Genomic DNA, 12,028 nt, shown 5'->3' with positions numbered 1-12,028 from the left:
ATAGAGATATTTCCTTGAGTACTCCTTTGAGACAGGGGCTCTCCTTGGCCTAGAGCTTGCCAATGGGCTCCAGGTAAATTTCTTTCACCACTGGCAATGCTGGGATCACAGGTGGGATGTTTCTCCTGGTGTTTTTACATGTGTTCTGGGGAGTTGAACTCAGGCCCTCAAATATTTCCACATACACTATCCTAGTGTATTGGGGTCCACACTAGCCCTACGTTGGGGCAACCAAAATAATGTTGGGGTCCACACTAGCCCCACGTTGGGGCTGCCAAAAACATCGCAGCCCAGGCAAAATGTTGAGGACCAGGCCAACCCACGTTTGGGCGGCCACTGTATCCTGGCCCAAGCTGCCGCTCAGGTCTGCAGGTCGGTCTGCAGGTCGGGGTTCAGCAAGAGCGAGGGTGAGGGCAGACTCGAAGAATGGAGACCAGACAGGGTGTGATTCAATCCCGTTTATTCTTCAGTCTCTCTTCCTCTAAGTGTCTCCTTCTCTGTCTCCTCTGTCTGCTGTGTCTGATTCTGTCTGGAGCCAAGTGTCTTCTACCTAATGTCTGATATGTCTGATTCTCTCTCTATAGTCTGATGATGATCTGTTCTGTCTCTGCCTTTTATATGTCTTACTTCTAAGCCACGCCTCTAAGTTACACCTTTAATCATGCCCTTAGGTCTTGTCTCTAACTCTGATCTCTATACTTCTAAGTCATACTCTTAAGTCACACACCTTTAATCTCACACACCTTTAATCTCACACACCTTTAATCTCAAGGTATCTAAACCAAGATTATCAGAGTGTGCTCAGCTGTTGTAGGCTATTGTAATCCAAGTCTCATGTCAGGGTATATGGCTCAAGATGGCTGCAAAGCTGATAGCCGCTTTCTGCTAAAAGTCGGCCCCCAACACTAGTATATCTAATGGAAAATTTTTTTTTTACTTTTTCAAATTTAATTAAAATATAATTTCATGGCTGGCCACTGTTGGCAGGTACCTTTAATCCCAGCACTCAGGAGATAGAGGCAAGGAATCTAAGTTCAAGGCCAGCCTGGACTACAGAGCAAGTTAGGATAGCCAGGGCTACACAGAGAAAGTCTGTCTCCAAAAAAAAAAAAAAAAAAAAAAAAGAAAAGAAAAGAAAAGAAAAAATCAAACAAAAGCAGGCTGAACAAGTCAGTAAGCAGTGTGCCTTCTTGGCCTCTGCTTCACTTCCTGCCCTGGCTTCTCTTGATGATGGACTCTAACCTGTAAGCCAAATGAATTCATTTCTCCCAAAGTTTTTAGTCATGATCAGAGTAAAGACATACATAATTAAGAAATAATTGTTGCCGGGCGGTGGTGGCGCATGCCTTTAATCCCAGCACTTGGGAGGCAGAGGCAGGCGGATTTCTGAGTTCGAGGCCAGCCTGGTCTACTGAGTGAGTTCCAGGACAGCCAAGGCTACACAGAGAAACCCTGTCTCGTAAAACCAAAAAAAAAAAAAAAATAATAATAATAATAACAATTGTTACTGTCATGGGATTAGACTCACAGTCAATGGAACAGAATTAATAGTTGACAAATAAGCCTTCAATGACTTAAACAAAAGTGGATGCCAATATGATCACGGATACTTAGAAGTAAATGTTTCTGAAATGGCCAGATAAAGAAAAAGGAAATCCAAGTTTGGTGGCTGGGCTGACACTTGTAATCCCATCCTGGTTCTTGGTCCAGGTTGCTCAGGTCGATTCCCAAAGGAAGACAAGCAAAAGATAAGCTCAATCAATCAAAATTCTTGGGTGTTTTATTTTTTTTTTTTTTGTTTGTTTGTTTTTTGTTTTTGTTTTTTTGGTTACAGAGGCCACTACTAATACAGCAATGAGAGCAGACGGTGATGGGAGAAAATATTCACAAATCATGTATCTCATAAAGGATTTCTAGATAAAAAGACATGCATAAAATTGAAAGTATACCTGCTTGGATTTCAGTCGCTGTCGTCACATACAGCATACATAGGGTAGAAAGCAGGCAGCTCCTTGGTGCCTTTAGTGGTTATGCACCTTAAAGTCACCACACCCTGGAGGCAAGAACCAAACAAGAAAATAGCAGAAAGGTTTTGTAGAGAGAGATCATGGGGAAGGTCGACTTGGTCCCCAGCAGAATCAAGGAATGGGTCAGAGAATGTCACATAATCTGGTACGATGTTTGACTATATGAATGAAGCTTAGGACTGGGGAGATGGCTCCATGGCTAAGAGCTCTGGGTGTTTCTCCAGAGGACCACATCCAGTTCCTAGCAGCACATAGTGGTTCACAGTTGTCTGTAACTCCTGAATATACAGAGCCATTTTCTGGGCAGTGGGTGCGCGTGAAGCAGGCAAACAGGAAGGAAAAAGCACTGGTCTTGTTATCTCTAAGTACAGGGCATCTTCAAACACGTGACCCTCTTGCCTGAGCCTCCCAGATACTATAATTGTAGACAGGGCCACTATGAACAAATATACATATTATATGAAAGTGGTTTTGATTTGTTTTAATTTTTTTCCTTTTTTTGGTGAAGATTTTAATTTTGTTCGTGTGTGTGTCGCGCGCACACACTAGTATGCATATGTGTGTTAGCGAGTGTGTGTGTTCGCGAATATATGTATGCTTAAAAGGGAAACTTCTTAACTCTTGTATCAGATTTTTACCTATCTTTCCCAGTCTAAACTTACTGATTTATTTGTGGTTTCAAAAAGCTTTATTTTTACTTGTTCTAAGACTTGTGAGGAGTTCCAGGGTGATTACAAAGCTGGCTTGTGACTTGAGAATTTCAGGTGGAGGTCCCGAGGCTGGCTTGTGTGGAGCAGAGGAGGGGCCCCTTAGAAAGTGGGAGATGTTCTGGTGCTTGAGTTGAAAGTGAGAGGCTCAAAGAGATGCACATGCAGAGAGGACGGCTGGAGCAAGTGCTTCCGTGATGGATGGGGCCCCACCAGCCTTAGACGGTTGGTCAGATGGTTCTTCTTAATGAACTTCACCTCCTCATCTAGAAAGTAATTATTCAAGAAGTCACAGAGATGAGGTTCTGGTTCAGGGTCTTCTCCAGGGCCAAGACAGCCTGACTTCCACAGCCTTCTGAGTTTTATCCCACTCGTCACAAAAAGGCTTGGGTACATCCCAGAAGAGTGCATGGCCCCAAGATGGCTCTGCCTAGACCAGGTTGCAGAAGTGACCTACCCAGAGCCATGTCATCCTGATCAAAATACAAGCCCAGTGAGGGAGGCCCTCAGGTACAAGTTTCCCAGGCGGTCTATGGAAGCTTCTGCTTTGTTGGATCTGGGCAACAAAGCAGATCCAACGGTCCTGACTGATCCACAGTGGGAAGCTACACACAAAAAGATAGTCTGGCTGGTCCTAGAAGCCAACAGCGGAGAAGGTGGACGTTGTGACTGGAGAGACTGATTGTAAGGCAGCCGAAAGCTAATGAAGATGGAGTCCCCCAGTCTGTTCCTTCTGAAGACACAGGTCCATCCGCCCTCCAAGGTCCCCTCTAATGAGTGCCTTCACTTACATTTTTGAAGGTTTAGGAGCTATAACTTCATCCACCATTAATGCAAATGGGTCCTTTACTTTGGAAGAATTCAGATAATCCTACCTGCCTCAAAGTATTTTCTCAAAGGAAACACAAAACAATGTACACAAAATCTGCATGTAGCCATCCACCAAGAATCAGATTGTCAAAGGGACGGGGAAACAATTTATCAACAAAGGGATGTAGCGACAAAATATAGTTTATTCCTACCATGAACCATTATTAATCCATAAATTATTATTATTATTAATCCATGTTAATGTCATATGCTCTCTGGCCCGCGACTCACTATGATCAGCCTGACCCCAAACTTAAAGATACAGCTGCCTCTACCTTAGATAGAGGTCCTAGCCCAGGGAGTATTTTTACATCATCTCTATACCTATTTAGTTGTGGTTTGAATATTAAATCCAAGACCTTCCTAAGTGCCAGGCAAATGCTATGCTATTGAGAGCCATGCACACACACTTAAAAATATTAGCTTATAGCTGGGTGGTGGTGGTGCACTGTTTAATAACAGGGGCTAGGCAGAGAGGGTCTACAGAGTGAGTTCCAAGACACTAAGGGATACATAGAGAAACCTTGTCTCAAGGGGGAAAAAAAAAAGTTTATTCCGGAACTGGAAATCAGGGCATTGTACACACTAGACAAGTGTGCTTCACTGAGATCTAACTCCATCTCTCAGATTATAGGCTGGAAAGCTGAGGAATAGAGGTGAGTGTGTTTTTTTGACTCTTTCTCAGTCAATCAATAAAAGGGTAAAAATGGGGTTGAGGAGGAGCTGGAGAGATGGCTCAGCGGTTAAGGGCACTGACTGCTTTTCCAGAGGTCCTGAGTTCAATTCCCAGCAACCACATGGCAGCTCACATCTATAATAAGGTCCAATGCCCTCTTCTGGTGTGTGTGAAGAGAACAACAGTGTACTCGACATACATAAAATAAATCATTAAAAAGAATAAAATAGTGACTTTATGACATCAGAGTATATCTATAGAGTGTTACCTATGGAAACAAGAGCACTGTATTGATTCAGGAGGCTGAAGTAAAAAATCCCAAGCATGGGGCAAGCCTGTGCTATGCAGCCAGACTCAATCTCCAAAATCGTAATAGGATATGAGATATTTTGAAGAGTGTTAGTTTCATAACTTGTAGTGCGTGTTGTGCAACCTAAGTCTTGGTATGGCTTTCTGTATGTAGGAAGGGTGACTGTCATGAGGATGGCAGGGGAGGGCCACAGATGCCTTCTTCCTTACCACATTATTCCCTCCACCTGCCTCTCTCTGTTCTGCAAGGCCCTGGCTAAAGGGATACATGGCCATGACCAATTTTTTTTTGGTGCTTGGTGAGGATTTGAACTCATGTCCTGTGTATGCAAATAAACCATGGTTGCTCAGTAAGTCCTGGGACTTCCTGCACCCCAAAGCAGATAGATAGATAGATACATAGATAGATAGATAGATAGATAGATAGATAGATAGATAGATAGATAGAGCTTATAAAATATGAATAAACTTAAGACTTGGGGTAACAGTTTTCTTCTCAAGTCTCATTGCCCTTTGGCTTCTACAGTTTACAAGCTGACACATCCTTTGAGGTGCAAAATACAAAGATTTGATTTGAATTTCACTTTCTCAATTTTAAGAGTCTCCTATAGCTCTGGCTGGCCTTGCTCGGGTCTTGGGTTTCTCTTGCTTTAGCCTCTACTTGCTGGCATTTACTATAATGTAAGCTGGAAGGTTGGGTTACACACATTTTCCTTTTGATTAATAGTATCAACTTTAGGGTTTAAAATGTAACTCCACTAGACTTTGCAGTTTTAAATTATTTGTTCAACAAGTGTTTGTCCTGTTCTGAGCAGTACTTAGGGGCCTCAGTTGCTGCAGGAGGGCAGAAGACTCTGAATTACTAGAGAATGGTTAGGAAACTGGTCAATATGAACCTGTAATAACCAGGAGCCGATACTCAGTTTTCTTTTTAAGTCACCCATTTCTGCAAAAAAGTGCAAACTCGCGATGTATGGTCCTGTGATTGGCCACTTGCTTCCACTCCATTCCCAGATAGAATTCCCGCTAGGGCTGGGAGACAGAGAGGATGAGGGCGTGCTCTGTAACTGCGGGTGTCTGACCTTTGGCCCTGTGTTCCTGCCGGAGTTTTTTTGACACTAAAAGGCTTGGAATACTAATTTGCTGCTGCTGCAGCTGCAGCTCTCATATGTAATGTGGGTTTTGATGTTTTGTATCTTTTTCATTTTGGCCTTTCTATTGGGATTTCTTTTACCTTCATATTTGTGAGGGTGGCATATATATGTGGGGTGTGTGCATATGTATATGTGTGTGTGTGTATATATATATATGTGTGTGTGTGTATATGTGTGTGTGTATATGTATGTGTGTGTGTGTGTGTGTGTGTGTGTGTGTGTGTGTGTGTAAGGTTTTGTTGTTTTCCCTTTGTGGCACTAGGGATCAAACTTAAGGCCCAGTGCATGCCAGTCAAGCACTTTGCTACTGTGGTAGGCCTCCAGATATTTTAGATGCTTTTCAGTGTGTCACCTTGGTTTGCTGGAGACCAGGAGTCCTGGGATGAAGTGTGTATGCCAGGAAGCCTAACTTTATGTTGCTTCCGAGTAATCTAGCTCAGGTGCCCATATATGCTGAACCACCTCCTTGCTGGTCCTTCCTCTGCGATTTTTACATACCGTAAATTTTTACATGTGTACATGCTTACATTTAGATATGTGTACATTTCACACTTTTATTACTATTGTGTCAATGGATGGCTGGGTGCTGGGGCATATATGTCATGACACATGTATGTTCTCTAGAAGAGAGGCACAGAAGGCCAGTGCTCTGCACCATGTGAGTTCACACATGAAACTCCTGCACTCTTTTGCCCTTGTGTTTTTGTTTGCTTTTTGAAATAGGGTCTCACTGTGTAGTGCTGGCTGGCCTGCAACACTTATGAAGAACAGGCTGGCTTCAACATGCCTCTGCCCACCAAATGCTATGATTAAAGTCATGCCCCACCATATTTAGCTGACAGTTTTGGCCGCAGGCTCAGAGGAAAACAGACCTCTTCCTTATCCCACCTCATGTAGACAGCTAAATGGTGCCATTTATTGAAAGGATTACTGTTATTTGTTTGAGACAGGGTCTCTCCTATATCCCCGGCTGGCTTCCAACTAGATTTCTAGCCACGAATAATCATGAACTTCTGCTCCTCTTGACCCTACCTCAGGGGTGCTGGGGCTGCAGTGACACATGCATTTCTTTTTGCTGGCTCTGTGCTGGACCGGACACAGAGACAGAGGCTTGTGCATACCTGGTCTGCACTCCATCAGCCGAGCTCTAGCCCAAGCTAGTCTGGACTTTTTACAGTGCGGATCATGTTCTCTCCTTGGGGTTATTCCACTTCTATTAATTTGGAAGAAACATTTTAAAAATCAGACAGGATTTTGTATGGGACTCCAAGAAATCCAGAGCGTCCCACTGCGGGGGTAGCTACATTTTTTTGGCCTTCAGTATTCTGATGACTTACACAGCTCCTAAGTGATGTGTTTAACTTTTTTCATTCACTAGTGACTTCTTCAAATAAGACAAACATCTTCGTTTTAAAGCAGTTCCGCGGCTGTAGTGTCCACACTCAGAAGATTCATCCTGGAGTATAATCAGTTCAGCTAAGCAAGGGTCACCTCATGGGTGACACAGAGACCCTGTCTCAGCGGCAGGCAAAGCACACACCTTAGCTCCTCCTGTGTAAAGAGTTCATGAGTACCAGTTGTTTCCAGGCCTTGAGCGATGGCTCAGTATTTGAGAGCATTTTCTTCTTACAGAGGTCCTAGCATCCACATGGTGTTCAAAACTGCATCACACTGCAAGTTCATATGTGTTACATACATATACAGAGTTAAGGCACCATACACATGAAATTCAATGGAAAACTTTTTTTTCATTTTATTTATTTATTTTTTTACAGTGACTCTGAAGCCTGGAATATATAAGACTTCCCCTACCCCACCTCACCCCCACCTCCCAAAAAAAGAAAGAAAAGAATGAAAAAAAAAAGTCTGGCTCCTGATGTACAATGCTTGCACAGATGAATACATTCTGTTCTTTCAGGTGATCAGAAGAAGTGGTCCTGAAGAGAAGGTCATTTGTTTGGTTCGTGAGCGTGTAGACCATCACTGTGCAACGGCTGTGATAGTTGTTCTTATCCTGCTGTGGGAAGGTATCCCTCGCCAGATGGCTGACCGGCTCTACGATGAGCTCACTGAGAACTTGAGGTCCTACAGTGGACATCCCACCGACCGAAGATGTACCCTCAACAAAAAGTAATCAAATCTGCTTTGCTCTCCCTCCCTCTGTTGTGAGCGGTAAATTGATAAGTACCTGCCGACTGAGACTGTGATGTGAGTAGCAGGCCTCTTAAGTACCAGGAAAGGAAAGCCGCACACTGTTAGAGGCAGCTGGACTGCCATGAGTTGGAGCTAGGACTGCACTGGACTTACCTAGCTTTTGGAACTTGCTAGGCTCAATCCCCAGTGCCACCAAAAATAAAGAAGAAAATCAATAAATTCTGATGTTAAGGATTTTCTTGCCCTCTACTGGGATAGAGCCAGTGTTGTAACATCATCCTCCTCCCTGACGTTTGCAAATTTATGTATTTATTTATAGACTTTTGGGGGGCAGGATCTAGATAGCTGGCCTAGAACTCTAAACTTGCTAATTTAGAATCTTCTGTAGTGCTTTTGAAACGTCCGGAGGCAAGCAGCCTTTCCTTTCATCATTCCTGTTGTAGTCCTCATAACGCCTTATCACAATCGATCGAGATCGTGTGTTCAGTGGAGTGCGTGCTCCTTGACACAAAGGAGCCAAGGTGCAAGAGGACATCAAGGTTTTTAGTTAAAAAGGACGATTTCGATTTTCTGCCTTTATTTCTCCTCCTTGTGTCTTTAAAGTCAAACATAAGCAAGTTTGTTTTCCACTGGCCTTAGAAGCTTGGATAATCACTTTAGTTAAATAAGAACCAGGAATGGATTCAGAGGGAAGAGGTTGCTGGTAAGTTTGAGGCTAGAAGTAGCCAGGGTATGTTCTAATGAAGAAAGTATATAACCTGTTCATGAGCCATTCCTGTGACTTGTCTAATGTCCTGCTGTCCATCTTCCAGACGTACCTGCACCTGTCAAGGCATCGACCCAAAAACATGCGGAGCGTCTTTCTCCTTTGGCTGTTCGTGGAGCATGTATTTCAACGGCTGTAAGTTTGGGAGAAGTGAAAACCCCAGAAAATTCAGACTGGCTCCAACCTATCCCTTACATGTGAGTTTCCTTTTGAATTGTCAGTGTGGTATCTACAGTGTAGAACCATGTATAGTGCCTTAAAAGTTGCTTGAAAAACAGTCACAAATTACTAAAATATGCATGTCACCACTAAGTTTCTAAGTCAGGTAAAGACTTCAACTATTATAGTTGTCTTACTGCTCCCCAACACCAGAGGAAACCATTTTTATGAGCAGTTAAGAGCACTGACTGCTCTTTTAGAGGTCCTGAGTTCAATTCCCAGCAACCACATGGTGGCTCACAACCATCTGTAATGGGATCTGATGCCCTCTTCTGGTGTGTCTGAAGACAGCAACAGTATACTCATATACTTAAAATAAATCTTTAAAAACAAAAAAAGGGCTGGATAGATGGCTCAGTGGTTAAGGGCACAGAATGCTCTTCCAGAGGTCCTGAGTTCAATTTCCAGCAACTACCTGGTAGCTCACAACCATCTGTAATGGGATACAATGCCCTCTTCTGGTGTGTCTGAAGACAGCTATTCTGTACTCAAATATACAAAAATAAATCTTTTTTTAAAAAAATTGAATTTAGAAGCCGGACAGTGGTGGCACACACCTTTAATCCCAGCACTTGGGAGGCAGAGGCAGGTGGATTTCTGAGTTCGAGGCCAGCCTGGTCTCGAACTGGTGAGTTCCAGGACAGCCAGGACTACACAGAGAAACCTTGTCTCGAAACCACCACCACCACCCCCCACAAAAAAAAAAAAAAAGAACTTAGAGTTTTATGGGCAGCCAGAGTCAAACAAACTCACTTGCCTACATTTTAAAAACTAAGAAACACCCGGTGGTGTTGTGGATAGCCCTGGTCTTGTATTTTGATACTAATTCCGCTTTCCTGGGAGGGGAGTGAATCAGTATACAGGTGACTTCTTGTAAACCTTCTGCCCACCTTAACTTATAAAATAACGGCCAGATCCGGTGATTGGGCAGTAGAAGGAAAGGTGGAACTGAAAAGTTTGGGGGAGTAGGGAGAGTGGGGAGAGTGGGGAGAGAAGGGAGAAGGAGAAGACAGAGGTGGAAGGACAATGGAGCAGGAGCCTGATAAAACCATGAGTTATAAGGCTCTCATAACTGGGGACTAGAGTAGTGTAGTGGCGGATCTGCCCAATCTAGGCGTGCAGCTTGTATTCATAACTAGTGAGTTGTGTTTTCATTGACCGGGCTTATTTGGGTTGGAGATTTACCGCCACAGGGTGGCAGTGGCACATGCCTTTGTTCCCAGGACTCACAAGACAGAGACAGAAGGATCTCTGAGTTCAAGGCCAGCCTGGTCTAGAGAGCAAGTTGCAGGACTAAACAAAGAAAACCTGTCTCAAAAATAAAACAAAACAAAACAAAAACAGCAGCAACAACAAAACTAAGAAAGTTTACTTTCCACAGAACTACTATAAGAGAATCACTGGAATGAGCTCTGAAGGAAGTGGCGTGAAAACCGGATGGATGGCTCCAGACCGCAAGACCCTCATAAGCAAAGAGGTTGGTCCAGTTTTTTACTCAGTTTTTAAATTGAAGCATGAATTTATAAGTCATTCTTGTTGAACAAGATGGGGAGGCTGGGGAGCGGTTATGGCTGAATGGGTGTGGGAATGTTCTCGTGTTTTGTTAGGGTAAAGATTATTCATGTCAGAGATGGTGGATTGCAAACATGCCCTCTCGGCATCCCTAAATAAGTTCATTTAAGTAGATCAAAGCATTCCACCAAACTGCATGTATGAATCGCTTTCTCTGATGCATCACAATATTGTTATTAAACTTTTTTTTAATGTGTGTTTGTACATGGCATGTGCACGTGTGAGTTTCACATCATGTACCCCAATCCCATTTATCTCTCCTTACCCTCATGACCCTTACAATCTCCCCCCTAATTTAAAAAAAAAAAAAAAACAACCTTGTTGTGAAGCTGTGATGTGTCACCATGTGTTGAAATATACCCTTTTGTCCATGTGCCTTTACTGGTAAACATTCGTCATATGAGGCCTCTGGTTTCTCTGACCCTACCAATACTTGAAGGTCATTGTTAGGCCTCTAGCGTATCCTGTTACCCTGTGTCGTGTAGTTTTGGACCAGTAGGACTGGCCTCTTCAAGTGCTCCAGCAGTTCACTGGTGGTGTAGACGTTGGGGTAGACAAACTTAAAGCCCTGGATTGGAACCTGAGGGACATCTGAAGTGGAGCTGGTCAGTCCACTGGCTCTCATGCCCCAGGGGGGTCTGCTCACTGGCCACCCCCATGGACAGGGCCAGCTCTCTGGCTCTCTAAACCCTAATGCCAGGCCTCCCACTTGCTGCCAGGGATGAGGTGGGGGAGGAGGGTATCCCTCTTTGCTCCACGCCACCTCGTGGATGACCAGTACCAAGGGCCAGCTCTCCTAAGCTCATACCTGCAGGGCTGGCTCACCCACAATTCTTGCAGTGTGTGAGGCTGCTTCTCAGATCACTGCAGGAGGTTAGGGGCTAGGTCAGCTTCTACTCACACTGAAGGCCAGTTCTTCCGTGATGCCCAGGTGAGGGACAGGGACAGTTCCACAAAGCCCACCCTCAGACACCAACATGTCTCCTTTAGACAGATCGGACCAGGGATGTCCTCCTGGCCTCTGGTGGTAACAGACTCCTGCTGCTGTAGGGCCATGGACCCAGATGTGGCCCAGGTGGCACTGGCCACCATGGTCCCAGGTGGCACCACCAGCTCCTCACATTAGAAAAATCAAATGCTCCAAGCTTAGATGTCTGCTCTTGAGCAGAATGACTTGATAGAACAGTGTGACCTGTAACCTGAAACATGGACCCTGCTCAGAACTTCTGTAACGTAAACTTGGCAGGCTAGCCAATGATACATGTAAAGATTTCAATGACTCAAATAAAGCCATGTAAATGTAAACCGTGTAGAGGCTGGGAAACAAACGGTTCAGTCCTCTGTGCTCTTTCAGACGCTGTAGATTTCTGTGTACATACAACAGCTCTGAGGTTCATTAACAGGGTTCCCTGGTACAAATGCTAAAAATTGAGGAAGACTGAGAGATACTAAAAAGATGATTAACACAATTACCAAGAAATTAAGTTAAACATATAGCTCATAGTAATGCTTATTTGAAACTGGGTAAGATGTTACATGCATATCTTTATAGCTCAATTTGCCTTCAGGAACTT

General features: G+C 43.9%; 1 protein-coding gene across 2 annotated transcripts in view; it reads left to right on the top strand.

The window, feature by feature from the left end:
• Tet1 (tet methylcytosine dioxygenase 1) overlaps positions 1-12,028 on the top strand; it is a 65,271-nt gene that overhangs the window by 43,962 nt on the left and 9,281 nt on the right. For both annotated transcript variants that reach the window (XM_034523721.2, XM_076917127.1), the window contains exons 6-8: positions 7,662-7,873; positions 8,710-8,860; positions 10,264-10,359. In XM_034523721.2, coding sequence (XP_034379612.1) covers positions 7,662-7,873; positions 8,710-8,860; positions 10,264-10,359 — 459 coding nt within the window. The remainder of the gene's footprint in view (positions 1-7,661; positions 7,874-8,709; positions 8,861-10,263; positions 10,360-12,028) is intronic.

Source organism: Arvicanthis niloticus, chromosome 20 (genome assembly GCF_011762505.2).
Source record: "Arvicanthis niloticus isolate mArvNil1 chromosome 20, mArvNil1.pat.X, whole genome shotgun sequence".
Classification (NCBI taxonomy): Eukaryota; Metazoa; Chordata; class Mammalia; order Rodentia; family Muridae; genus Arvicanthis; species Arvicanthis niloticus.
This window is presented reverse-complemented; position numbering and strand designations above follow the sequence as displayed.